This window comes from Oryza glaberrima, chromosome 4 (genome assembly GCF_000147395.1).
Source record: "Oryza glaberrima chromosome 4, OglaRS2, whole genome shotgun sequence".
NCBI classification, from domain to species: Eukaryota; Viridiplantae; Streptophyta; class Magnoliopsida; order Poales; family Poaceae; genus Oryza; species Oryza glaberrima.
The window spans coordinates 23,501,198-23,529,138 of NC_068329.1; the positions used below are offsets into that span (position 1 = coordinate 23,501,198).

The following is a 27,941-nucleotide window of genomic DNA, read 5'->3' on the forward strand; positions in this document are numbered from 1 at the left end:
CAGGACACTAGTAAATTGAAAGCAAGTTTACAGTTGTACCAACAGATACCGATGCGCAAACTTCTTAACTGCATAAGCTCTCCAAGCTCGCGACTAACTTGCAACTTAGTGTTAAGGAGATGAGTTATTGACTGTGTATGGTAGCCAGCCAATCTGAAGCACGCAATTACAGAATATACCAGATCCTAGGATGAATTTGCTATGCGGACTGCGGTAGTGTAGAACATGTGAGCAAACGCATCAGAAAATGCAGACAACAAATCAATTCTTAAGAAAGAAAAGGCCTAACGAAACAGAACTAGACAAGCTCATCTATCTCTTCATGATATACCCCAGTAGAATTCCCAGAAGAGCAACGACCACCACGAACACAAAAGGGAAACCACCATTCTGCTTGCTAATTTCCCTCCTCACAGGGTCCTGTTAAGATTCAAAAGAAATGCTTGATTACAACAATTTCATGGTTTTATGTGCACAAATAAAATATAACAAGTATTTCCCTTATAGCAACACTGCATAAAGCAGTACGGAAACCTTTTGTGATGCAACATTGTCATCGCCAAAATGATGAGAGGCAAAAAGGAGTACAGATTTAGGTGAGAGCATAATATATTTTTTTTAAAAAAGGAAGTATGAAGTAGAAAATTATATATTTTTATATAAATAATAACAAATTAAACAAAATATCAACCTTTATCACAGTAGGAATAAATTACTTATACAATGAAAGAGTAGAGCATGCGACAAAATGTTTCCATAAGGGCAGTATCTACTAACCATCTCCTCGAGAAGCTTATTGTTCTGCTGAATAGCAGAGTTTCTTTCTTCTGTCAATCTTGAAATCAAAGCAGATGTCTACACATAGGATAAAAGAAATTAATGAGGCATTATTCGTGTCAGTACAAGGCAAGCAAAAGATACTTTGTTGGCCAATATGGCTGAGGAGTGAACAGTGTTAAATGTTGAAAAGGACAACACATTAACTGCTTTGTAATGAAAGCCTAGTGCCATAAAACAAATAATCAATGTCGAAAAAAAAATGTTCCACTCTGTAACAAGTAATTTATGTGCATTTGCACGTAGAGCAAAAATAATTGCTACAGAGAGTAGAAAGGACCAATTTCAAAACAAAATGACGAATTGACAACAAATAAGGTGTCAACTGAAATGAACTTTTGAACTTATACGTAGTTGGGCTTGACCAATGATCCCTTAACATATAACAAACCACTGTGCAAATATCCAGCATTACAATGAGAAGTACATACTGCAATTACAAGTATCAATCAGCACAACAACATCTACTCCATCTTGCTTGTATCAGTATTACTTTGTTTTCTACGTTACAGGTGCCAAGCAAACTTTACCAAGCTCAGGTCTCATTGAAATTTTAATTGTAATCATTGACTGTAAAAGACATTTATATTTAAAGCTGTAAAACAAATTGGCGAGTTTTATTGGGGTACTGTTGACCATCAGATCCATGCCATGTTTTTGTTGAAATAGTCAAGTCTCAAAGGCACTTGATATTTACTTCAATAGAAGATTGAAATGCAATGTTTGCTAAGAGATCACTGAAACCTATTTACATAAGTACTGTTGTTTCCTTTACTTCTATGTAAAGTTACAAGTGAACATAGAAAACTTATTTGGAGTGACTCACCTCAGAATCAGATGTTACATCTTCTGCATCCTTGTGTGCTCTTGTAGCCTGGAAAAATAACTACTACTCAGTTTAACTCGTCTTTGAAAAGAGCAGAATGGGGAAGTGCATATAAAAGTTAAGGTACTAACAGATAGCAATGGTGGCTCATCAGATTCCCGAGTTGTCTGCGTCTAAAAAAAATCAGTCATATCCACACGAATTAAAGAAAAACAAGGAAATGAAACAATGCATAATCAGACATCTCACATCTTCATAATTCAAGTTGCCCCCTTCTGATAATGAAGCCCGAGGAGACGAGCCTTCTTCAGATCCCTCACGCACGGGGGATGGTGGTCGTGGTGGTTGGACATAGACAACCTTCAACTTCCTCTCATCCACCACATTACCTGATCCTTTGTTAAACTAGAAAAGGTACACATGTTGGCATCATAGGAACTAGGAAGTTAGAAACAAACATCAAGCAACATAATCAAGAATCAACCATCTGATAGACATTAGAACATGAACTACCATCTCTCCAGTGACATCCTTGGTTGTTGTGCCTTCAGTCACCACAACGCTCTGCACTAGAAACTTGTCTTTGCACTGCATGTCTGCTGGTGCCTCCCGTTGGGCTTGCATTGTTACTAAGGAAATGCAGAGAACTGTCAATTTTTTGCACACAGATAACAGGACGAGGAAAATATCCCAACGTTTTGCATGAAGGAGATGAGAATTGAGCATAACCGATGACATCGCTGGTGGACCGTGGCGGCACAATGCCACTGTTCGGCCTGACGCAGTACTTCTTTGGGCTAGTTGTCTTGACCTAAGGAGCACAACATTTCACCAAATTTAGCGTTAGCGCGTCAAATCTCATTAACTTTTTTTCTTTTTTTTTTTTGCAGAATTCCCAAGCTCTATGCTCCGTGAAACCAAATTGCTGAATTTCTTCGTGGGGGAAAAAAGATTCCAGTTACCTTAAAGGCGATGTAGTCATCTGTTCTGTTCGTCAGCTGCATGGAGCATGAGATCTGCTTCTTCGTCTCGACTGCTCAATCCAAACAGCAAAAGAATCAGCAAAAACAAACAAAACCCCAGCGGCATGTGGCTCCGGAATTTCACAAGCAGGGAATTTCCGGCGAGGAAACCGTACAGGGGAACCGGAGCTCGAGCGGCTCGATCCCGAGCAACTCCTTGGAGTCGGAGCCCATCTGCCGCCAGCCAACCCACTCGAACCGAAGAGGGGAATGCTCGCTCGAACTCGAGATGCGCTTGATCCGGAGCGGGGAGCTAGTAGTAGCTAGGGTTTGGGTTTGGGGGAGTGAGTGATGAGTGGGTTTCCGTGCTTGCTTGCCTGGAGGAGCGGACGGGAATTTTGGAGTCGCGGATGGGAAGAGCACGAGGGAATGTCGGGTTGGTGTGTGATGGTGTCGCCCCCGGTCGGGTGGGTCTTTTGGTGGGGGAGACGAGCACGAGCACGGCTGCGCGAGGTGGATCGGAAATTCGGAAGACGAGCAAAAGCCTAGTGTAGTAATTAACTACACTACACATTCCTTTTTCTGGAAAAGGCCACATGTTTGTTTGGTTAAGGCAATGGTAGATTTGAGAAAAACAAAGAAAGAAAAGTAGTGCTCACGTGGCTCCTTTTTTCTTTCTGACAGTTGGGGTGTTCTTCAATCTTCATTTCAGATTCAGATTTGATGATTGCAGGCAGAGCGTCACATTTCGGGACGAGGATTTCAACTCCCCATCAAGTGGGTGAACAGACACGGTAACTTACATCCGTGTGTTTGGGTGATTTGGTGTTATATCCGTGTCGGATTGGCTTGAAAACATAAGCAGTGTTTAGTTTCCCCCAAATTCCTAACTTTCCATCACATCACATCGAAAACTTTCCTACACACATAAACTATTAACTTTTTCTCCAAACTATCAATTTTCTCTCAACTTCCCAACTTTTCCACCATCTAAACACAGCCACAGTGACACACATCGCTTGTCAAACGTTTGCTTGGTTTTTAGTACTAGGAGTATCAAGTAGTACATGAATACCACCAGGCGCTTTGTGAAAAAAAGTTTGAAACAGAAAATAGCATATGTGCAATGCAATTCAGCCTTCACCGAGGAAATGTAAAGACATATATTTCTGTATTATAAAAAAAAACTTTGTATGTACAAGAGTGATTACACACAGTCTGATAATTGTTCGTCTATACGATCTACTGAACTAGTTGATGAAGAAGGCACCTGTGAGCAACCCCAGACGGTGCCAGGAGTAGCATCAGAATAGCATTTCGTGCTGCAGATGGCAGAGGCATGAGCAAAACATGTAAACCTGAACATTTTTTTCTTGTCCGAATTTACTTATTATCATCACTTGCTCCGTACCTTGAAGTGCTTGCAAAATTGAGTCCAGCAAACCAAGCCACGCGCATCAGTTGGATGCCTAGAACCAGAACCCACCATGACACCAAACCACGAAGACTTTGCACCATCCATCCAGGCGCAGTGATCTCATCGGCTAACTGAAGACCCCTCATCAGCTGTAGAACTCGGTAACCCTCATAAACCACAGGGGCCACCAACCAAACTGGCGATTTCCAGTGCCAAGTAAGCATCTCAGTCAAAACTTGTACAGAAAGGAGCAAGAGATATGGTCCAAGCAGCACTGCAAACGGAATGAATGGTATATGTGGCTGCAGAGTACCCTTATGAGATGCGAAAAACAGGGCCAAAGGAACAAGAAAGCCTACTATGCTGGCAGCCAGATTCCAGAACCTGTAAGAAGTTGGGATCTGCTTTATCAGTTCGGATGAATTGGCCTCCGGACGCCCACAAGCATCAGCCATAAGGAAAAACAGCATTGCTCCCATGTTAAAAATGAAGTCAAGTCCCACTAGGGATAGAAGGCCGGCAATGTTGGGACCAAGAAACACTGAAGACAATGGTAGCCATAAAGTTGGAACTATACTCGTAACCAACAGAATTGAAGGCCCTAAAAGCCACATTGGCAGTTTAAAAGTTGTCAGCTGCATGGAAGGTTCTTTTATCACCTCCACAAAATCCTGGTCACTCTGGAGGATCGGAATTTCTGGTGCTTCTTCTGTATCAATAGGTTCAACAACTTCAGTTCCCTTAATAATGTTGGCACCATCTTCTGCAGAGGCATATGGAAGGGAGGCCTCCCAAGACAAATTTTGAGTGCATCGCAAGACAATATTTTCAAAATGGCCAGAGTGTAGAGGTTTCCAATAAAGAGATTTAGGCAATCTGATTTGTCCATTCTCATGAATCTGTCTCCTGTTCCTAATATGTGCTTTGCTTAATTTTATCTGTGAACAAATTAAAGAGGCCATGGTACAGGATGACATCTGTGCCTTCAACACTGCAAAGGGAACAAAACAAACTAGTTATCAAGTGCCTCAACTATGGTACTATACGTAGCATATTGGCAAACAAAAACTCAACAGTGTCACGAAAAAGACAGAAACAATGGAATGTTATCCAGTATGATATCAGGTTAACAACAACAAAACAAAAGACGGCATATAGATCTACAATTGGCTTAGTTTTGTTTTTCCCATATAACACAGCCATTTGACGGATAGCTCTGAACCAAAGATATCAATCAATCCAAGTGATGAATACCATATGTATGAAAGAGTTACATCACAGAGACTAGTTGCGCAACAAAGAAGACAATACAATAGGAACTCAAGGATCAGTTAACTTCACTAAGTGTTTAATGATACTCATTCAACTGAGTTTCAAGAATCAAGATCACAACTCCATGTACATCTATTTATGTGCGTTTTCTGCTCTTTGCCACTTACTTGTTTATAATGGAACACAGCTGGCTTGGCTGAAACAGGAATCAGCTGAGGTTTGTGTGTTTGAATCTTCTAAATGTTTTTTTTTTCTCCGGAGAATCTGGAAAGAACGAAATGGCCGGGTGTTCAACCAGCAACGCAGGACCTGGGTTGAAGTGGCAAGGGGAATGGCGGAGGAGAAGACACTTTGGCGTCAAGCAAACTCGGCTATCCCCTCCCTGGTTCTCCGGAGGGATCAAGGTCGCCAAAACTAGTGCAAGATTTAGGCTAATGAATGTTGTGTTTCATTCCGGTTTCAGTCCCCTGCTGTTTTTGTATTTCCATGTAAATAACTTTTATTTCTCTTAATACAAAAATGTGCTCCTTGCGTATTCCCGAAAAAATATAATGGAACACAGCTTTCCAAATGCTTTGCAATTATGTATTTCTGTGGTCACACTCATCCTAACTTCAAGCTACACCTAGCAAAAGTTTGCATATTATATATTACGGAACTACTTCCTCTGTCCCAAACTATAGCTGGTCAAAACATACAGAAAACTAAGGGAGTACATGGCATGAATAGATGTAAAAAGAAACGTACAAAACTGTATTTTGCATCGAACTAGACATGGTCATTGTGAGGCACAATCAGGTAAAAACGATCATTGCGGTTGAAATCCTTAGTGCTAAGAGCCTAAGACTAGGAAAATATTAAAGGGCCAACCAAAGATACAGTGAGCATAATTGAGAATTAAGCTTCGCTCTGAATGTCAGACAAATCACAGAAGGATGATAACAACATAATTGCCATAATAACAGACAATCCGGTTAGTACATCAAGCAATACTGACCACCCAAATCTACGACCAATAGAAGTGCGCAAGAGTTCAAATTCCTTAGCCAAATCATCAGCTGGTTAAAAAAATATTTCTCTAAAATCCAAACATATTTACCACAAGCAAATCCTTAACTGTCCATTTTATCAAACGAGGCTTTGCCCTTATCGAAGGCAAGTTGATTTCCGCCCCTCCATGGACGATTCCTGCTGAAAATATAACCGCGTATGCAAACACGCGGAATACAGATATCATTTGGAAACATCGGCAAAACCTTGCACACACCTAAGCCTCCAATTTGATCAGATCCAGAGGTACTAAAGAGAAACACAAGGTTTCAAGCACTACTCCAATTCCGCTAAGGCACGCATATGCGTATGAGCGAGGCATAGGCAGGAGAGAGCGAGAGCTAACCGGATTGGACTCCCCTCGGCCTCTCGCCGGCGGGAGCCCGGAGTCTCTGAACGTGTCGTCGTCGCAGCGCCGGAGTCCCGGACGCAGGTCGCGGCTGCCCCCTGAACCTGCACTGCAGCTTCATCTAAGGGGGAAGACGGAGGAGAGGTAACTGGCCCAATAAGCAACAATGAGATTTGATGGGCCGTGTGGGATACGGAATTTCACCTGTGGGCTTTGAACCTTTTTTGGTAGAGAATCTATGGGCTTGAAGCCTTGAACTGTACAATAGTGTTTGTCTCTCTCTCTTTTTTTTTTTTCAAAAATATGTGTATTTCTTCTTCTTCTACTACTACTTTTTCAGTTTTCTCTTTTTTTGAAAGAGGGAGGTAGAGTGTTTGCCTAGTTGTTCACTTTCAGCCTTGTATGGTGTTTCTACTTGACATGATTTTGCCTAGTGTTTCCCCCCAACAATTCATAGGTTACGGATGCATTGTGCGGAGAAATAAAGATAAGAGAGCCCAAGTTGCAAAAATAAAAAAGACTAATAACAAGACAAGGGACCAATCAAGCAAGCAAACAAAGATGGGTAGAACTCTCACCGAGTCCTCGATCTCAATCCTCACCACCACCAGAAAATCACTTCTGGCGCAGAGGACAAACGCATCCCAGCCAAGTACCCGCCACGGCCGCTTTATCCCAAACCAAACCACACACGCCGCGTCCGCTTCTCACTTCCCAAGCCAGAGCGCGCCCTCTCTCCCTCCCATGCACGCGCGCTCTCCCACTGAGCCTTCCAAGCCACCGCAGCCGCAGCCATGAGCGCCGGCGACACGCTCGACAAGCTCGTGGTCTTCCTCGCGAAGCGCGATGGCATCGACAAGCTGGTCAAGACGTTCCAGTACGTGTCCAAGCTCGCGCACTGGGCGGCGGAGTCGTCCAGCCCGGGCCTCGCCGGGCGCGCCAAGAACTGGGAGACGTCCGCGGGGCTCAGCCGCAAGGCCTTCCGCACGGGCCGCTTCCTCACGGGGCTCAACGGGCTGCGCCGCGCGCCGGGGGAGTTCGGCGCGCTCGCCGTGCTCGCCAACGCCGGCGAGATGGTCTACTTCTTCTTCGACCACTTCACGTGGCTCTCCCGCGTCGGCGTCCTCGACGCCTGGCTCGCGCGACGCATGAGCTTCATCTCCGCCTTCGGCGAGTCCGTCGGCTACGTGTTCTTCATCGCCATGGACCTCATCATGATCAGGAGGGGCCTCAGGCAGGAGAGGAAGCTGCTCAGGGAGGGCGGGAAGGACAAGGACAAGGAGGTGAAGAAGATCCGGATGGACAGGGTGATGCGGCTCATGGCGACGGCCGCCAACGTCGCCGACCTCGTCATCGGCATCGCGGACATCGAGCCCAACCCGTTCTGCAACCACGCCGTCACGTTGGGGATCAGTGGGCTCGTCTCGGCGTGGGCCGGCTGGTACAGGAACTGGCCGTCGTGAGCTGTTCCAACTCTATTTTTCGCACGCTCTTCGGCCTTGTTACATCATAATGATTTTGCCAGGCACTGAACTCTGCTTCTGTAGCAAATTTTACAGTCGAGATACCGTTGGTGTATAGTCGCATAGATCGACGCATACTGTACTGAGCAGCTCACTGGCAATCCCAACCAATCTTTCATGATCGATGAGTCTGTTCTTAAGATCAATCGTCAATTCCTCATACAGTACGTACTACTTTACTCAAGGGGTTGATTGGATTTGGAAACCGACACTTGAGGCACATCGGCACATGAAAGAAGAGAACGTAGCAATCTTCCGTTTATTTCAACCAAGTTCTCTTTTTTCTTCGTCTCTCTCTTCAGTCTGAACATATTTTCGGGGAAAATGCAGCCATCGTCGTCGCAGAACACATGGAGACCAATAGCTAACTTGGGCGCCTGGCTGAAATAATCTGTACATGACAGCAATTCCGATATCTAATAAGATTGAAAATATTGCCAAATTCGTTTGGAGTACAGTAAAATGTGTGTTTGATTGTGAAATGCCAAATGGGATGCAGAATTTAATGGGACCTTGGATGAAGAAATTTACCCAAAAGACAATAAAGCTTGTTAAATATGTGATTCGAATTTTAGATCTGCAATATATTCGGATAAGTTTTCTAATAGAACTTAACTATTAGGATTAGTTTAGATACGACTACGGATCGGACGCCCGATAACTGGCTAAAAAATCGTGCGCTCCTCAACACACGCACACTCCATTCCACTCCTTTGCATGTAAATTGGTCAGACTCCTTTCTCTCACGTTGACCCTTCACATAGCAGTGTTGTAGGAGCATGCATGAGATTTCTGTAGGGTTAGTTAGGTTGTTTTAAGTCTTTTTAGCAAATTTGAAACTATTTTTTTCTCCTAAATTACTTCTTTAATTTATAATTCGATTTCACTGTTATATTCATTGTAATTAAATCTTTACAACAAGATCAGACATGATTATATTCCAACGGAAAAAAATATTTAGCTCTTTTTTCAATAGATATTTTGGGCCTGTTTGGCACAGCTCCAGCTCCAGCTCCACCCCTCCTGGTAGGGGTGAAAACGGTACGGAATTTTTCCGGATTCCGAACCTATTTTCGGAAACGGAATCAGCCGGTCAGAAATTTTTCGGAATTTCTCGGAAACGGAATCGAAAACGGAAATATTTTCTCGGAAACGGAATCGAATATGATAATCGCAGTTTCCGTCGGAACTCGGAATCGGTCGGAAACATTCCGGAAAATTTGTCGGAATTTCCGAAGTTAAAAAGGCCCATCCAATCAATAGTCCATAATCCCTCCCCAAGTCCCCAGCCGGCCCAACCCAAGCTGCTAACCCAAGAGAAGAGAGTGGAGAGAGAGAAGTCAGACAGATCGGGAGGGAGGCCGGGAGCGGCGCATCGCCATCCAGAGGCGGCGGCGGAGCGGCGCATCCAGAGTGCGCCACCACCCACCGCCGGCCTGCCGTCCTCGCTTCCTTGGCTCCCCGCGATCTCGCCCCCGCCGTCTCGCATCTCGCGCCGCCCTTCCTCTTCGCTCCGTCCTCGCCCCCACCATCTCGCGGCGCCGTCCCGCCGCCTCTCGCCTTTTCGCCGCTGCCACCACCACCGACGAGGCGACGACGACGCCACAGCCACACCACCGACGCCGGCCATACCGACGACGACGCGACATCGACGACGAGACCACAGGCCACAGCCACACCACACCGACGACATCTCAAGCCCCACTGGCTTCCTCACCGCCATCGATGCCGAGCCGACGCCAACGCCTCCAGCAGCCTAGCGGCAACAGTAAGCAGGTGTTCCTCAACCTCCAGCTCTATGTAAATGATTGATTTGTTTGTACTAAGGAGCTTGGTTATACTGTGTAAATGAATGATTTGTTTGTACTAAGGAGCTTGGTTATCTTCTGTTAATTTTGTAGAAGAGAACTATGTAGTATGTACTGATGATGGAGTGAAAGCACTGAATAATAGGCTATATATACTCTATACCTTATACCATAGTATCTTGCTATAATTTTTTTTAGAATATTTGTTATGCAAATTATATGAAGTTATAGAAGAATATATTTTGCTGTGAGGCTCAGTTTGAGGGGTTTATGTATTCCAATAAATTTTCGTTACCGTATCCGCGCCGGTTCGTTTTCGCTCCGTTTTCGGTTTCGATAATATTCGTTTCCGTTTTCATTTCCGGGGTTTCCGATTTCGATTCCGATTCCGAAAAAAAATATGAAAACGAAAACGATAAAGGTTGTTTCCGTCCATTTCCGTACCGTTTTCACCCCTACCTCCTGGAGCTGGAGCTCAGCCAAACAGTTTCAACTCCACCAAAACTAGGAGTGGAGCTGGGTGGAGCTCTCTCACAAAATGAACTAGAGTTGTGGAGCTGAGTTTAGGCAGCTCCACAACTCCACTCCAGACCCAACTCCTGGAGCTAAATTTAGGAGTTGGAGCTGTACCAAACAGGCCTATATGTTGCACTTGGTTATATTTGAGTGTTTCAGGTAGTATTTTAGGATGATTCACTAGTTGATCTTAAAATGTTGTAGGTGGTGTTCTTCGAATGCTTCATCAAATATTTTATGATGTTTTAGTAGTCACAAGTTAATGTTTCCTTACATGATATAATAATGTTTCAACATTTTCAAGTATTTGTAAAAAAAAATTGTGTTTCATATGATTTATATCGATGTTTCATTACATGATAGAAAATTTTTTAGTGGAGCGGTTGTCAGGGTTGCAATAACGAATTATGAATGCTGTATCTCCTTGAAACATTTTAAAACATTTTATACATAGAACTAGAACATTTGACCAAGTAATGAAACAATTTATTTTAAGTGTTGCAACATTATTTGATTTTTTATCAAAATAGAAGCAAGTAACATCTGGTTATAAAGATTTAGTTGTGACGAACACAACGGTGTAATCAAATCGTAGAATGGATAATTAGTTTAGAAGAAAAAATATTTGAAGAAGTGGGAGGAAATTTCCAATCGGACACCCGATCCTATCTCAAAAAACCGGACGGTCAAATGTTTCAGTTAACCACTTGTGAAACATTAAGTTATACATGGTGAAACAAAAAAAATCAGTCATTGAAACATTTAAAAAGTGTGTGAAACACAGTGAAAACACACCTTGAAACATATTGTTATCGTGTATGAAACATCAAATATTAACATATTGAAACTAAATATCAAATATGAACAGATTGAAACATATGTTTTTCTTTCATCAAAACATAATCATGTGATATCTTATTTTAAATATTTAATTACAATAAATAGAATGGTGTGATCAGATCGTAGATCGAATAAGTAGTTCAGGAGAAAAATCATTTTAAAGATAGCTAAATACATGCATGCATGCAAGGAGTGGAGAGAGATAGAGTATGTGCAAGTAGTTAAATGAATTTTGTGAAACATAGCAAAAGCACATGATGAAACATGTCACTATCACGTATGAAACATTGAGTTATAACGGTTTGAAACATATATTCTTCTTTTATCAGAATATAATCATGCAATATCTTATTGTAAAGATTTAATTACAATAAATATAACAGTGTGATCGGATCGTAAATAGGACAAATAGTTTAAGAGAAAAAAACATTTAAAGTGAGGAGAAGAAAGAAGAGAAACTACCTAGCACTTCTCTGCATGCACATTATAGTAAGAGGAGAGCGCCCGATTTTTCTCTCCAAATCGGCATGCCGATCGTAAGCATTTTCCGATTAGTTTCCTAGTATGACTCTTAAGTCTTTCCCCACTAGTACTCCTAGATCTTTGCTATATATATCCCTTGTAAGTCGGATGGGGAGTGTGCGACAGCCCAATGTATCCCCTACGCTTGTAATCAACTCCTCAATAGTGATCGCTACGGTCGGTATCGTGGTTTTTTCCCGAAAGGGTTTTTCCCGTAAAAATTATATCTCTGTTGTGCATCTATTTTCATAACAAAGCTAGTGGCTGTTGGTATTGCGGCTGCTTTATGGGCAATTTGGAAAATGGCCTGCTTTGAGAATATTCTTCCTAATGATCTCGTAGATGTAATCTTTCAGGTAGCTCATTGTATCTTTGATTGGGCAATTTTACAAAACAAGGAGGAAGAAACAAGAAGACTGCAGGAGGGGGGCAGACTGCTAAAACGAGTGGTAAATGAGGTTTATAGCACCAGGCATGGTTGGGGCTCCAAGACAGGAAGATAACCATGGTGGTAAATGAGTCGAGCAATTTCTTAGCGCAGCTTTGATTAACCCTGGGGATTTTCCTTGTGGGAGAAATTAAAACTTTGTAGCCAACCTGAACACTGCCACAGTGCCACCGAGCACCTGGTGTGCAAGTATGTCTTATTCTTTTTGTTAGCCTCTCTTCTTACTTTCTTAGCCATGGTGGGATGGCGCGCCTGGTGAGCGAAGAAAGTTGATCTGCTGCCTAGAACCGGATACTATAATTCTATCATTCCTCTTAATGGAAATGGGGGAGCTCCTGCTCTCCTAGTTCACAAAAAAAAGAAGAACAAGAAAAAAAATTGCAAAATATACTTATTTTTTTCTGTAATAAAAAATTGCAAAATATACTTATTTTTTTTCTGTGATTTACGTTTATATACCTGCGTGGGAAGGATTTGCATAAATAAACCCGTCCTGCGGGGTGAAAACGCATGACCGCGATGATCCCGTAGCTCCAAAACGCGGGACCAACGGCCCACGGGATGGTCTCATGGCACTGCAACGGCCCCGCAGCCAGCGATTTAATACTGTTCACGCGGTAGTCACGCGGTTCTATTGTGCGGAATCAACCCATGAACAGTATCAAAACAGTAATTGTTTTTTGGTTCCATTGATTTTTAAATTATTTTTCGCAATTCTGCATGGTGATTAGAGATGGCAACGGTGAATTCACTGTCGGGGGTCACATCCGCGTCCCCGTCCCCACGGTGATAAAATTTCACCGTCCTCGCCCCCGTCAACCACAACGGGGCTACACTTTCTCTAGCCTCGATCCCCACGCGGTGAATTTCCCCCACGGTTACCCCCGTCCTGCGGTAGTCAGCACTCAGCAGCCGGCAGGGAAACGGTGGCAGCGGACAGCATGCTGGCGACGAAGGGCGTTGGCGACGGACGGTGTGCTAGCGACGGAGGGCGCTGGTGGAGGATGGCGGATGGACAGTGCGACGACGACGGCGGGCTCCGGGCGGCGGCTTCGAGCGGTGCGACGGCGGTAGCTTCGAGCGGCATGACGGCTACAAGCGCGTGCCTGCGTCGACGGCTGGGACAGAGGGCGCTGGTGGCGGATGGCAGACGGACAGCGCGACGACGACAGCGGGCTCCGGGCGGGGCGACGGCGGCGGCGGCTTCGAGCAGCGGCTTCGGGCGATGCGACGGCTGCAGACGCGCGCCCACGTCGACAGCTGGGGCTAGACAGAGCCCGCGCAATAGGAGGTGGCGGCGCGCGCGCGCCTGGTGTGGAGTTTGTGGAAGTATGGATCTGGAAGATGTGGAGGTTGACTAGTTGATTAGGGTTAGATGTACATATACCTGTTAATTGGGCTTCAATATTATGGGTCAAAACGTCTGAAGAAGTGTCACCGCGGGAGGCGGGGACGGCGGATGGTTCACCGTCCTCACCGATGGTGATTAGTTTGGGACCATTTGATTCCCCATGGAGAATAGATATTAACCATCCCCTAATATGTGAATTCACCGCGGGGAATCGGTGATCGGGTCTCCATTGCCATCTCTAATGGTGATGGAACGAAAATGCCCCAAACGCGCTAGGAGCGGCCATCGACGAGGACCACAACCCACTGGCTGGAGCAGCAGTGACAGCTGTCACACCCTAACAATAGCTAAATTATAAATTGTTGTGAAAAAGAAAATTTCAGAAATTATTTAATAATGAAAGTAAGTGTTTGAATAAAATCTATAAAAAATTCGAACATTAAATTGAGCTAGATAAAAATTTATTAAATATTTTGAGTATCCTAAGTATTTTCAGGATTTTTATTGGAATTATTTGAGTATGGTAAGTATTTTTAATAAATGAAATAACATGTCAGTAATTACTTGAAATAGAAAATCAACTAAAATCCCTTCCCTGAGTTTTGGAACGAATCCATCCCACTAATCTCCTCTCTCCTTCCTCAGCCCGCAGCCCGCGCCCGTCTTTCTCGTCCGAAGTCCTCTGTGCGTCCCTCTTCCTTCATTCTCCTGACGCCTAGGGCCCACCCGGCTACAGTGCCGTGACTGCCGTCTTCCTCCCCCAGCCGCCTCTCCCGTGCGGCCGTGCCCGTGCACATCAACGCCGCCACCTCCACCAAATTCGGCCTCGTCGTTGCTCCGCGGAAACGGAATTCCCTCGATCACCTCTACGTTCGCCACAAGAAAGCCCCCAACAAATTCGCGCTGGATTTCGGCCCCATTCTTATCCCGATGAACTCGGGAACCCTTATTTCCCACCGCCGAAACCCCAAATCCGCATGGATCTCTTCCTCCTCCGCCTATATAAATGATGCCCGGGTCTCCTCTTCGGTTTCCCCTCCTGTCCCCGAGCCGCCGTGGCCTAGCCACCTCTTCCCGCGAGTTTCCTCTCTGTCCGCCACCGCCGCCAACTCCGGCCGCGTCGCGCCGCCTCTCTGGTCGACGCCGCCTTGCGCCGTTGCCTCCTTCGGCTCCACAAGGGCGAGGGCTACCTCGGCCGCCGGTTCGCTTGTACCGAAGACCGCAGGAAGCTGCTCGCTGACGCGAACCCGAGCGCCTCTGCCTCCCATCGACCTCCAGCCGTGACCCACCGTTGTTCCCGCCATCGCCATCCTCGGCATCGCCAGCGCCGAGGAGAAGCCCGTCTACCCCTCCGTTGCCGCCGCCCGTCGTCGCCAGAAAGCCGCCGACCCGAGCTCGCAGCCGGCCGTCTCTGTTCACCGTCTGTCGTCGTGTAAGTACTGGTAAGGATGGCCTCGGTCTCCTCTTCCTCCCCGTGCTCTCGGTTTCCGCCGCCGTTTGCCGTCGTGGTTGTCGTACCATGCCGTCGACGTCTATCCCGCGTGCGTCCACGTCAGCTGACACCTTAGGCCATCGCCAACGCAGGGAGCACCCCCAACATCCACGTGAGCAAAAGTGAACAATGATCCGGCTAGGGATATGCCTCATAGTGCAAGCCATGCCTCCATCTTATTTTTGCAATTCAATACCTATCTGTCGGTCACATTTTGCATTAAACCCTTAGATTAGTTTTATTCGCATATAAGTCCAATATTTGCAGTATACCCCCTAAAAATCACAAACATATATAAACATCGACCCCTCCTCTCATCACCATATCTCTCTGTGCCTCCTTTCTCTCCACCTCTCCCTTCCCCGGCGCTCTCCTCCCCGGCGGCGGCGGTGCCGGATGGAGGCGGCAACGGCGGATCAAGCGGCGGCGGGGGCGGATCGATGCAGCGGCGCCGGATCGAGCGGCAACGGCGACGGATGGAGGCGTCGGTGGCGGATCGGGCCGTGGCGGCGCCATCTTCGCCCTTGGCGCGAGAGGTAGTTGTCCGCAGCGTCCGGGGTGACGTTACGGGACGAGGCCTCTCAACACGGCTCCTCGCCCGTTCCTCGTCCCACTCTGACAAATCCACGCAAACCTCTGCTAGGGTCGCGCACCTCTGCTGAGGTGTGGTCCCGTCTGAGCTGGCGGGAATATTCCCCTCGGGCGGGGTGAGACCACGCTCCACGCTGGAGCGTAGTCCATGGCCTTATTGTATGTCACACCTCTATCCGCATGGCATCCACCTCAAAACCTAGACCAGAACTAATCTCGTCCGTTGGATCTTGGTCAACTCGATCTGAGCCGTCCATCCCGTGGACCCGTGGACCACCTCTGTGGAGTTGGGTCATGGTAGACCCGGTCTATCGCTTGTCTCTATGACAAGTGGGTCCCAGTCGTCCCCAGTCCTTTCACTCTTCTATCCTAGTGCTGATGTCATATTCCTCCTTTTCAGTTATAAAATAATTAAATATGATGCAATAAATCATTTAGGTTGTTTTCTTTATAGGTTTTAATCAATTAAAACTTCATTAATTCATAACTAATTCATACAAACTTGGAATGAGGTCGTTCAAGTCTCGTAATTCATATAAATTCAATCTCTACCCATTTATGAACTTTAATTGTATTGTTTATTTGGTTTTTATTAGTGTTTTTCCTCATTTTGTGTTCCAGGTTTAGTTTTCTGTCGTTTCGGAGGACCGTTCGTTCGTTGGATAAGCTCCTGAAGATGGATTGAAGATGTTTGATTGCAAGGCAAGTCATACAGATCCCAAACATAATTCCTCTGAGCATGTTGAACCTATGTTTAAATTCTCTATTTCATTCAAATATACGTTTATTTTCAAATGTCATTAGCTGTTGTGAGCCTTTTCCTTATATTATGGCCGAAGATGACTTTATTATTCTATGGGTTATTATTTGTCTAGCTTGGGCGTTATATTAGATATTTGATATAATTGCTTAGCCATGTTTAGAAACATTAGCATAGTATTGGCATAACTAATGTTTCACTATTACTTAATGATGAATATTTAGTGATAGCTCATGATGGTTAATCGTGATTGGTTAATTAATTAATTTGCCAACTAAAACCTGATAATGGTGGGTTATGAGTACATAGTTTTGAAGGTCGTACTCATGATAATTAAGAACCGGTTGGCGAGCTACTGTTGTGAAGCATTAACCGTACTAACCATAAGCCAGCATGGGCAGCAGCTGGATGCGATGTATAGCATGGTTCATTGTGGAGTGCTAGACTGAGAAGTGGTGGAGATAATCCCACGGGGGTCGCTGGGGAGTCTATACCTTGCTCTAAAGGGGGTGACTATGATCTGGGAATGGTGCATTGCTTTGAATTGCTTTATGCGAGGTGCCTTGTCACAGTCCCGTTTCGAGGTACCGTGGTGGTACTGAGGGCATGTTAACATGTTATGGGGCTGTGTCTTGTGGGTACAGTGGTACACCTCTGGCCATATTAAAATATTCGAATAGCCGTGCCCGCGGTCATGGACGAGCATAGCAATTTTTTTGTGATAAATGATGATACTTTGGTTTAGCTCCTGGTTTGGAATGGTTAATTCCTGGTTTGAAGATTGGGTCTGTTCAACCGGGCATGGTTGTACAGATATGGTTGGGCCTATGCAACGAGTATGTTGTATAGTGTTGCATTAATACTGTTTAATTAATTACTCTACTATTTTACAAATTCACAACTCTTTGCCATATGCTGCTTTCGCAAATGAACCCAACATTATGCCATCCTATGTTATCCCTGTGCACTTGCATACTTGTTGTGTGGCTTGCGGATTATTCCATATAATCGCCTTGCAATAATCATCAAATCTCAGTTGGAGAAAAAGGATCCAGAAGGAGAAGATCTTTGGCTTATATCCCAATTGAGCTACCTGTGGGAGTGGAGCTGAAGCTTTGCTAGATTTTCTTTTCCGCTGCAGTTTTCTTCGTGGTGAGGACTAAGTCTCTTATGTAAGTTTTTCCGCTGCAGTTTTCTTCGTGGTGATGACTAAGTGTCTCTTATGTAAGTATTTAAGCGCTTTAGTTATTATGATGAATCTGCATTTTAAATTGTCAGTTTGTGTACTTTGGCTGATTTCTGGACGAGGGTTTAATGCACAAATTAGTTCGGAAATTACTTGTGAATTTTCGGGCGTGACAATGGCGATGGCAGAGGGTAGCTCGTGCTCGTGTTGCTTGATGATGTGCGCGGTCGTGATGTGGCGGCGGTCTGTGAAGAGGAAGCTGGACGAGAAGGGGGTGAGGGAAGGGAAGGGATAGAAGGGGGCGGTGATGCTGGTGCGGTTGGAGGCAGAGGAGGAGGCAGTGGCGCTGCGGGCGGTGGTGCTGCATGGGTGGAAGCATTGCAAGATTGTTGCATCACCTGACGATCGGGAGCTTCTAGCACCGCTCAAGCCCACACCACATCAGCGTCCAGTGGCCGCCCCCGTGCCACGGCATCCCACTAGCCGATGGCAACGAAGCCGATGAGGTAGGGCATTTTGGTATCCCACTCTTCCACGTGGCTGTGGCGTGTTCTGCCATGCCTATGCATGTGATGTGGTACGGTTATTTGGTAACGCAAGTATTCTGGACGTGGTCCAAATTCAGATGTGACAATAAAATCTAATAGGATCTATTATTAAAATATTATATATTCAAAAGGTTTAGAAAATATTAAAAAATCACGTTGTTCGGTTGACGGTTGCAGCGAGCAGGGGGCGGAAGCCAGAGCGAACTCAGGCCGACGCAAGGGCGAGCAGGGGGTCGACGGCCGGCAGAAGAGCGAGCACAGGCTAGCACAAGGGGCGAGCAGGTAGGCGGCAAGCGATTGACGGGTGCGGCGAGCAGGGAGGCGGCGGCCGGTCGACAAACGAGCACAGGTTGGCTCACGCAGCGAGTAGGTGGCGGCGAGGATAGGACAGCTAGATTCGGCGCACAAGTTTGCATCGACATCGATTTCCCCTCCCCAACGCCTCCCAAAACTGAGGTATACTCCTAATCTCAGATTATGTTGTTCATGGATGAACTCATTTAGATTTGATGTAATGAGTTGCATGCACCGACCAGTTCAACTCAAAAACTAAACTGATGAGAAAAGATGGATAATTCACTTTGTATTCCAATACTCCCCTTCACGCGAGACAACCTCAAGTCTCTAGCGTGGAATATTTAGAAGTGGGCTGTATTTTTTTATTTAATTGCACGCCAGTCAGGATTTGAACTCAAGGCCTCTTCTTTGATACCATATTGAGTTACATGCACCGACCAGTTCAATCCAAAAGTCTAAGTTCGATGAGGAAAGAAGGATAATTCACTTTATACAAATTTGATGGCTTTTGGTACTTATCTCTGTCCATGTATGTGTGTGAATGTGGTAGACCTGATTATGCATCAAATTGTAGCATTATAGATGGACAACAGGACAAGGCTTTTGATTATGGGGCTGCATCATATATTTTGTTGTCAATGATGGCTATGGTTTATCGAATCTAGAAAAAGAACCAAGAGTTGCAAGGAGAGAAGGGATTAGCTGGGCCAATAGAGGAGAGGGATAGGATGAGAATTGACTTATCTTAACAGTAAGATTTGGAGAAATGATACAACCTGTGTCAACATGCTTTGGCTTGGTAGAGCATATTTCTTTCATTTCTGTAGACTCTTTAGAAACCTTTGGCTTGCTTGTGGGTACTCCCATTCTCTCACAAGGTTACTTGGGTTGCTAGGTATATTAGTAACACATTTTGAGATTTCGGGAGTGAAATGTCCATATGTGATGGCTGTTGGTGAAAAGGCTTGTATGTTAGCTTTTCTTTTGCTTCTAACCTAAAACATTGAACTATGGAAGAAATCTCATGAAATCTCGAGAGCAACACATTGCACGCTGGACGAAATCTCACGAAACCGCCTTCTTTCTTCCCTTCTCCTGTCCCAAACAGCTGGCTGAACTCTTTTCCTTCTAACTTGGAAGAATGATTCCAGCTTTTGAGATTTAGTGGGTTTGAGATGAAAGTAATCTGTAATAGCCATAAAGTTTGGTCTTTTGTTTACCAATAGTTTATTATCAGTAGTTTAACATTTGTTACGCCTATTGATTTTCCCCCTTTCTTTCATGTATCCTTATTCTATTGCCCATGCGTGCAAAAGGGGGATTTTTGTTCTTGATCTACTCCCTCCGTTCCAAAAAAAAAAACTTCTGCCTACCTATTTAGGCTATGTCTAGATACATAGCCAGAAGTAGTTTTTCTTTTTTGGGGACGGACGGTGTATGCAACTGCCCTTTTTAATTCGTTTATGCTATTCTTCATCTGTGGTTGATTGGAGTTGCAATCGATTTCTAGTAATTTACTGATATGAATAAGAAGCGGTCTAGCACTAACTTGCAATTCTTTTCTGTTGCCCTTGTGTATTCTTTTTCTGATATTCATTTCATACTTGGTGGATTTGAGACTTTCTGTTGCAATATGCATGGGAGAAGAACATATGCAGAGTCTCTTGTTCGCCAGCTCTACTCTATAAAATACCCATGTTCTTGTTCTGCATGCTGTTACCCTCTTGAAATCCTTTCTGACCTTCACTTTGAGAGATTTAAGTCCCAATCTTGGTAATATGCGTGACTTATTTGGGGAAAAGCCTATGCCGAACCTTGGGCAGCTCTTTTTTTAGGGGTATTTGCAAATGGTCTTTGCTATTATAAATATACGGGGTGAACAATTGTTCCACTCTCACATTTTAAGTTGTGTTTGTCAGATCTAAACCTTGGTCTAAAACCGAGTTGAGTTAACTACTTGTGTTCTATCGGACTACAATAACACTAGGAGAAAAACCCAATTTATTATTTGGTTGCAGGACGTGTTTAATTTTAACCATTTATTTACGTAGCCCACTACCTACCCTTTGAAATAGGATGCCCAATATGTCTTAATAGCTGTCAAGTTAGACAATTGCTTTATATTATCAATGTACTTTGTATTTGACAAGATGTACTATTTTATATATAAACTAAAACCGAACAGGGCATTGAGTATTGAACTGGAACATAATAACGGGTTAAACTTCCTTGTTTCATACTAGCGCACAGGAGAGAGCTGGAATTGTAGGACAATGCACAGAAAGGAGGCAATTAAAACTGTGTATCGTGAAGTTGGTGGTGAATGTAAAGATGGATCAACTATTGGTATTGACATGAATTCCCATAACACATCAGTTAAGGAGGTACAATAACTTATCACATTCATAACATTCCTCTTTTGTTTTCTTTTCCTAATTCCTACATATCTCTTGATAAACTGATTCTCTTTCTCTCTCTCTCTCTCTCTCTCTCTCACACACACACACACACACATTCATAAAAAAACAGTGCTTGAGCAAAACAGAGGTTGTGACTACCGACTCCTGCCCAGACCGTGAATCATCCCAGACCCTACACCTAAGGTTTGTCTTTAGTTTATAAAATTAAGTGTCAAATCTTCAGTTATATTAATGTTTTGTTTTAAAGTACTTCAGTATTTTGAGTATTTAACCTGTCTATAGCAAAATTGGTTTTGCTGTTGTAAGATGCACTGCAGAAAGTTGTCATTTTCTTCTTTTTCGTGTTTCTTAATTGCATAATTGGTCACATTCACCCTTTTCCTTTGTGCATTGATGAATCCAGAGGGTGAATTCTGTCTTCTACGACATTTTGCCGAAACTGATGCCCATCCTGCAAAAGGATAATGTCCAAGATTTTCTCCGCTTCTTCCATAGGAATATGGATGTCATGGGTCGGGACTTAGTCACCCCAGAAACCTTTTTTTACATAATCATGGTGAATTCTGTGCGATGTGCCAAAGTTGTCTTGGAGGGCCAAGCACCTGAGCTGGAGGGGCTCCGTGCCTATCCCAACTGTGTTACCCAATATGGGTTCTTCCCTCTTCCCCAAGCTGCTGAGATATTTTCTGTTGACATGATCAAGTTGCTCATTCGGCATGGCGCACTTGTAAATTTACGCACAATTGGTGGTAAAGTAATTGAAGGACTACTCCCACTCCATGTTGCAGTTGAGAACACTTGCATGCATAAGTATCTTGATGACAATCTATTTCCTGACGAGTTGAATCCAGACTACAGTAAGGCAGATACCAATGATATCTACAAGCTTATCCATCTTCTGTGCCTACCAGAAATGGTATGTCTCAGGTCCCTCCCTGCATAAATTATATTACTTTTGCAGTGTAACAAGTAGAGAACAGTTGGGCTCTAATATAGCAATACTTCAGACGTGGTATTCATTCACTTCATTGTCACTTTCTGTACCCCCATTCCAAAATGTAAGGTGTTTTAGTTTTTTTCCTAAGGTGTTTTAGTTTTTTTCCTAAGTCAAATTTCTCTAACTTTGACCAAATTTATAGAAAAATATATTAACATCGACAATACCAAATAAATGCACTACCAAGACATTTGATGGAACTAATTTGATGCTGTAGATGTCGGTGGTCAAAGTTAGAGAAGATTATTTAGGACAAAACTAGAATATCTTACATTTTAGAATGGGAGAATTTGTATGTGCCCATCTATCGGTACATGTTCTGATATGACAGTACTTGGTGAACCAGTATCTATACATATTCACTTTATCATAGACATGATAATTTCCAAATGTGACTTTGTGTATTCGCCCATTTGTTGGTACATCCTTTTAGTTTTTCACAATTTTAACAAGAAAAAAACTAGTTAGCAACTCTGTGTGTCAATTTTCTTTTGCTAGTTGTCAGCTTTCCATGGTACTGACCTTTAAGAAGGAATGTGTCATGGGCAGGAGCTACTGCACACATGCACTATTCATCTGAGTCATTATAGTGCTTTCTGCATATTAGTTTCCACTAGTACAATATTAGGGATACAATTAAGTTAGACTATACATCTGACCTTTAGGCTTTTTGAGTGGTTATCTGTTGATCTGGTCTGCTAGGTGCTCCTTATAAATAAGGAGACATTGTCACCCTTTCCTGTTCAGCATTAAAAAATCAATATAGTTTACAATTTATTACATCTCTTATCTACAGTTAATTCTCTCATAATTCTGATGTTTATTTCGTGAAGAGACCATTTCAGAATGTCATAAAGTTGGAAGATAATCAACACTACGTGCTTGCATACAAATGATAAAAGCACTCATTGTTTTTTCTCATTTGTTGGTGGTTTTTGCAGAAGATCTTCATGGATACGACTAGGCTGCTTGCAAAGCACACAAATGATCTGGTTGGTGAGATTTGCAATTACATAAAACATGGGAAACTTCTGCAGACTGCAGTTTTGCTCCTGGCAGCTCAAGAGCATATCCGGGGTAGCTAAAGAAATGGTAATAGTAAGGAAGATGGATTTGGTGATATTATTAAATATATCTCCGAGCACACCAGTTCCATTAAACTGGATGTGGGTATAAAGAATCAGGCACAGCTGAAGGAAAAATATATTTCATCAACATTATGGCTTGTTCAAGCAATTTCCAGGGCTGGTAAAGCTCTTGGTCAATGCATTCAAAGGCATTCAAAGGTACCAGACCTGGTAGATTGCATCTATGTTCCTTGTGCCTTTTCTAATGACATTTATTCTTCTTTTTTTAATATATATTTCCCCCTTTTTTCTACAAATTAACAGTCCCCTCAGGTGCCCCGCAAGGAGGTCCTTGAACACGTGTCATCGATTCTCAAGTTTTATAATTTTTGTCCTACTGGAGAAGGCATCAGCATTGAAAGCCTAAACCTGTACATTCTTGCATTCCTTTATATTTTTTCTGATTATAGTTTGTATGCCATAATGCCTTACATGATTGACATGATGTTTAATTATTTCTTCTGCTTGTTTTTGAAGCTCCCGCTACGACTGCCCCTTGCCCAGTGGACTCATACTTGACGAATTTGGTGTGTGTGTATTTGTTTTAGCCCAAAACCATTCTATCGTGATTTCTGCAAATAGTCCCATCTAATTTTTGTTTTGTGGAAAACAGGGACTACTGTAGCTACTCATCTGCATGCTGGAAAGGAAAAGGTAAAGATGTTTCTTACTTCACTGCATGATGTTTCTTTGTTGTGAAGGTATTTTTGGTGTCCCATTTTTGTTTTACTTGCTGCTGTTTTTACTTTGGGTTAGGGCACTGAATCCACTGACTTTGTGCCAAGTGGCCTTGATTCTTGAGTGTTTCTGCTTTTTAAAGACGTTCCTTGCATGTTTGTTTCCCCAAGCAGGGTACTACCCTAAGATTAATGCTGCGAATTAACTTCGAAGTTACTTGGCAGCTAGAATTTTTTTTCTGATTGTCTTATCTTAAGATTTATTTTATTCTCATTGAGAGTTGAGATCACATGCTATAATTTCTCTGTTTCAAAAGGCAGTGCTAGGTGGCGCCTAGGCACTAGGTGGAGCAGCATGGCCTCCGTGCCTCCCCTAGCACCGAGTTGTTGTCTTGGCATTTTCCCACCTAAAACAGTTTAATGCTTGATCTATCTATGAAAATGGATCAAATTGGAGATAAAGGAAGATGAACTATCCCCATAGAACGGATGCATTATAATGTTACACTATCAGTTTTAATATGCCAAAATTCTACTATTTAACATGATGTTACACTAGCTGTGAAGAAAAAGCTTAACCGACTAGGCATGCTTAGGCAACGCCTAGGAGCTAGGAGCCTGACCGCCCTCCTAGCGCCTAGCGCTTTTTGAAACATCAGATGATATGGGTTCTACAAACACTATTATTTGGTTCTTTGTGCCCGAGTTATGGGTAAAATGATACATAATTTGGCAAACACGGTTTTGGGAGCTGAATTGGTCTGAAATGGAACAAAAGAAATTCTGTATGATGAGCAGTTTTAGTGCAAGAACTCCAGAAAATTACATCAGTACTAGGATAATAATAAGCATGTCGTAAAGAAAATAAAGATCTACACTGCATCAAATATAAGTACAAACCCGTGTGTAATCCAAGTACTCGAGTTTCAGTAGACAGTTAAATCTAACTTCTCTACAAACCCCAGAAGTATGTTCAATTTTTCAGTGGAACATGAGAATTATTCTGAAAAGTCTACAGGAAATGAATAATTTCTGATTTGAAAGTTAAACATGCTAATATGCTATGAGTGCCTTTCAATTCAAATCCTCAGAGGGAGCCTTGGAAATCATATGATCCATTTGCTTTTGTGTAGTATTCCAACTACATATAGAAATGACAACACATAACATAAAGAGTGCGGACTAGGTATTTTTTTACAGAAATGCTACAGGACAGTATCCCGTTCGGACAGGATGATACCCGGTAGGTATCAGGTGATACTTGATACCTAACTGATATTGTACCGTCCGAACGGGATACCGTTATATAGCAACCCCTTTTTTAAGAAAGTGCAAATAATCGCATTGGACAGCTCTTAATCCATTTTTTGGGGGTTATATGTGAGAATCAACAAGTGCACCCTCTGGCCAGTTCTGGACTGTTATTTTCCGCCTAACATAAACTGTCCCCTTAATATTACTGATTAATCTATGTGAAATATATGGCCTGTGAGAAAGATACTGTTCTGTCGAAGGCCCCAGGACCCCATATTTAATTGTTGGGGAATAGATTCATTGGTTATTGTTTAATAAGGCTATAAATGGTTGATTATTGTTCATATTTCCTTATAGCTACTTCCCTTATGCTTGGACAGATTTAACACAAAGGCAATCTTTAGTGCAAAGCAAAAGAATGATTTACTTGCTATGTTTTCTGCCACGCAGTTTACTTTTTTAGCGTCTTACCATGTTGCTTAAGCATTGTTATGGGAAGTACTGCAATTTAGAAAATACTATCCAAATCATGAAAACAAATTGTAAGCTGGCTAGCTAACGTCTAATTATAATCTTTAATGCAAATAATATGTAGCACCTCAAATGAGTGCTGCTGTTTGGTCATGCTGAAACAGAGGTGTGATTTCGACATTAACCTTTGTTAACCTCTATGAGGCAGGCTTTGGTAAAGAGACTGGATCTCCAATACAAAAGGAGAAGTTTCTTCCCATATTGGCGATCAGCTTTAAGTTTCGGGTTTCCTGTGACGATCTATCCATCATACTCATATGATGATAAGCATCATCGTGATCTGGAACCATTCATCTATAAACGTGAATCGAGGGACAAAGGATCATCTCCAGCTCCAAACCATAACACTGGCCTTTTGGCAAGCTTGCGGCAACCCACAACCAATTATCAATTGACAAGGCAATTTGGTACTGCTGCATTAATAACCAATCATCAAACAAAGAGGCTATTTGGCACGGCTGCATTGACGCTCTTGAAAGTCTTGAAGAAAGCATGAATGAAAAGGTATGCCATGAGTTCTGTTTTCTATCTGCATATAACATAACTTTCGTGGTGTATATAACTGAAAAGGTATGGTGTTGGGGGACGGGAAGAGCATCTTCTTCTGGTCTTCTGGACAGACGACTGGACCGGATGCCAATTCTATGCTTCCGGATGGGGGTTCCATCCTGAACCGGATGCCAATTATATGCTCTTACGTCAAAAACATGGAAAGGACAGTTCACTCCACGTTTATTTTATTTTTAAATTAAGATAGAAAAGATGTAAATTTATAGCTGTTAAGCCAAATATTTTTATTGAGAAAAATATTATATATTTTACTTTAAGCAGTCAAATTTGTTCCTAAGCCATCTGGATGTATTGGATCTGATATTATTAAATACAAACTCTAGATGTTTCTGTATCGTTTATTTAATAGCCGTTGCAATGCACAAGTAAATGAACCTGTAATAGAAGGGTAAATGAAGCTCACGGATAGAACCCTCCTATATGTCAAATATTCTTATTAACTGTTGAGGAGGAAACATCATGTGTGTTTTTCATAGTATGCCAAGCACAGTTTTGCAGTGTTTTTCTTTCAAAATGTAGCTATCGTAGTCTTAGTGAATAGAAGATAGTTGTTGTACATATGGGATCTTACGAGGGTGAAATATTCTTTAAAAATTGGAATGCAGTGTTTTTCTTTCAAAATGTAGCTATCGTAGTCTTAGTGAATAGAAGATAGTTGTTGTACATACGGGATCTTACGAGGGTGAAATATTCTTTAAAAATTGGAAGGCATGTTGACATTTACAATCATCACATTTCAAACTCATTTGACATCAGTGTAAGTTTGAGTTGATGTTATTTTATTTCCCGTTGCACGCACGGGCATCCAATTAGTAACTACTACCCCTGTCCTATATTACTTGTCTTTTTGAGTTTTTGTTTGTCAATGTTTGATCATTCGTTTTATTCAAAAAAATTTAGAATTATTATTTATTTTGTTTGTCATTTGCTTTATTATCAAAAGTACTTTACATATGACTTATCATTTTTTATATTTGCACTAATTTTTCAAATAAAACAAATAGTCAAACATTGCTAATAAAAAGTCAAAAACGTCATCTATTATGGGATGGGACGGAGGGAGTAAAAAGGTGTGGTGTTGGGGGACGGGAAGAGCATCTTCTTGTGGAGAGACGACTTGCTTCCGGATGGAGGTTCCATCCTGAACTGGACGCCAAAAACAAGGGAAGGACAGTTTACACAGTGCTGCAAGAGGATGCCTGGACCGGCGACATCTCCAAGTCTGGGACTTGATCACCACCGTCACCCTGAACCCTACTCAACCGAATGCATACTATTGGAAGCCTGCTGCGGATGGAGTTTTCTCGGTGAAAACGGCCTATTCCCTCCTCTGCGCCGCGAAGATGCGGTCAGTGGTCGGAAGGCTTGTTTGACAGCGGACAACCTCCAGTGGTGGGGTTGGCATCTGGCCTTGTTCTGCCACCTCTGTGGGAACGATGCGGAATCCTGCGCCCACATCTTCCACGTCTGCGATTACACGAAGTCGGTTGGGCGTAGGTTAGAAGTCGCCTGGGCATTGCCTGTGACACATCCTCTGGTGACATGCTGAGCTGGTGGTGCGAGGCACGTAAATCGGTTCACAAGACGGATCGAGAGACATTTGATGCGGGAGAGTTATCCTGGTGACGTGGTTAGTTTGGAAGGAACGGAATGCACAGGTGTTCGATGGAAAGGCCACTTCAGCGGTGGATCTTTGTGCTACCATCGCTGACGAGTGAGAAACATGGAAAGCCGCTGGTTTGCTGTGCGCGATCTATTACGGTTAGATAG

The 27,941-nt window shown here is 43.2% G+C and overlaps 4 protein-coding genes across 5 annotated transcripts; 2 read left to right on the top strand and 2 right to left on the bottom strand.

The window, feature by feature from the left end:
* Window positions 1–50: 50 nt before the first annotated feature.
* On the bottom strand, window positions 51–3,134 carry LOC127770353 (vesicle-associated protein 1-2-like). Of its 2 annotated transcripts, none has more exons than XM_052296019.1 (9): window positions 2,802–3,134; window positions 2,626–2,696; window positions 2,393–2,474; window positions 2,177–2,292; window positions 1,913–2,068; window positions 1,795–1,830; window positions 1,664–1,711; window positions 778–855; window positions 51–420 (listed from the first exon to the last, which is right to left on the bottom strand). In XM_052296019.1, exons 1-9 carry the CDS (start codon window positions 2,857–2,859, stop codon window positions 313–315), a joined length of 753 nt encoding a protein of 250 aa, XP_052151979.1. In that variant the 5' UTR covers window positions 2,860–3,134; the 3' UTR covers window positions 51–312. The 2 variants fall into 2 exon arrangements, with proteins under 2 accessions (XP_052151979.1, XP_052151978.1); XM_052296018.1 differs by having other exon boundaries at window positions 1,795–1,836.
* Window positions 3,135–3,679: 545 nt separating this feature from the next.
* Window positions 3,680–6,834, bottom strand: LOC127770350 (uncharacterized). The gene is made up of 3 exons (XM_052296016.1): window positions 6,711–6,834; window positions 4,037–5,033; window positions 3,680–3,947 (listed from the first exon to the last, which is right to left on the bottom strand). Exons 1-3 carry the CDS (start codon window positions 6,832–6,834, stop codon window positions 3,833–3,835), a joined length of 1,236 nt encoding a protein of 411 aa, XP_052151976.1. The 3' UTR covers window positions 3,680–3,832.
* Window positions 6,835–7,385: 551 nt separating this feature from the next.
* LOC127771427 (peroxisomal membrane protein 11-4) lies at window positions 7,386–8,359 on the top strand. Its single transcript, XM_052297340.1, has one exon. It carries the CDS (start codon window positions 7,508–7,510, stop codon window positions 8,174–8,176), a length of 669 nt encoding a protein of 222 aa, XP_052153300.1. The 5' UTR covers window positions 7,386–7,507; the 3' UTR covers window positions 8,177–8,359.
* Window positions 8,360–18,057: 9,698 nt separating this feature from the next.
* On the top strand, window positions 18,058–26,881 carry LOC127770903 (uncharacterized). Its single transcript, XM_052296677.1, has 7 exons — window positions 18,058–18,213; window positions 22,954–23,004; window positions 23,098–23,298; window positions 23,404–23,510; window positions 23,617–23,666; window positions 23,753–23,793; window positions 25,750–26,881. Exons 1-7 carry the CDS (start codon window positions 18,058–18,060, stop codon window positions 26,095–26,097), a joined length of 954 nt encoding a protein of 317 aa, XP_052152637.1. The 3' UTR covers window positions 26,098–26,881.
* Window positions 26,882–27,941: the final 1,060 nt, after the last annotated feature.

What these genes read in the sequence shown, in the direction of transcription:
- LOC127771427 (XM_052297340.1), top strand. Translation starts at nt 7,508, where the DNA reads ATGAGCGCCGGCGACACGCTCGACAAGCTCGTGGTCTTCCTCGCGAAG.
- LOC127770353 (XM_052296018.1), bottom strand. Translation starts at nt 2,859, where the DNA reads ATGGGCTCCGACTCCAAGGAGTTGCTCGGGATCGAGCCGCTCGAGCTC. An exon ending in GCAACTTGAATTATGAAGAT is followed by an intron (nt 1,837 to 1,912) that starts GTGAGATGTCTG and finishes GATTTTTTTTAG; the next exon opens with ACGCAGACAACTCGGGAATC. An exon ending in ATGTAACATCTGATTCTGAG is followed by an intron (nt 856 to 1,663) that starts GTGAGTCACTCC and finishes TCCTATGTGTAG; the next exon opens with ACATCTGCTTTGATTTCAAG.
- LOC127770903 (XM_052296677.1), top strand. Translation starts at nt 18,058, where the DNA reads ATGCTGGTGCGGTTGGAGGCAGAGGAGGAGGCAGTGGCGCTGCGGGCG. An exon ending in AGCGTCCAGTGGCCGCCCCC is followed by an intron (nt 18,214 to 22,953) that starts GTGCCACGGCAT and finishes TGGTTTTTGCAG; the next exon opens with AAGATCTTCATGGATACGAC. An exon ending in ACTCATACTTGACGAATTTG is followed by an intron (nt 23,667 to 23,752) that starts GTGTGTGTGTAT and finishes TGTGGAAAACAG; the next exon opens with GGACTACTGTAGCTACTCAT.
- LOC127770350 (XM_052296016.1), bottom strand. Translation starts at nt 6,834, where the DNA reads ATGAAGCTGCAGTGCAGGTTCAGGGGGCAGCCGCGACCTGCGTCCGGG. An exon ending in GCCGAGGGGAGTCCAATCCG is followed by an intron (nt 5,034 to 6,710) that starts GTTAGCTCTCGC and finishes TTCCCTTTGCAG; the next exon opens with TGTTGAAGGCACAGATGTCA. An exon ending in AATTTTGCAAGCACTTCAAG is followed by an intron (nt 3,948 to 4,036) that starts GTACGGAGCAAG and finishes TGCCATCTGCAG; the next exon opens with CACGAAATGCTATTCTGATG.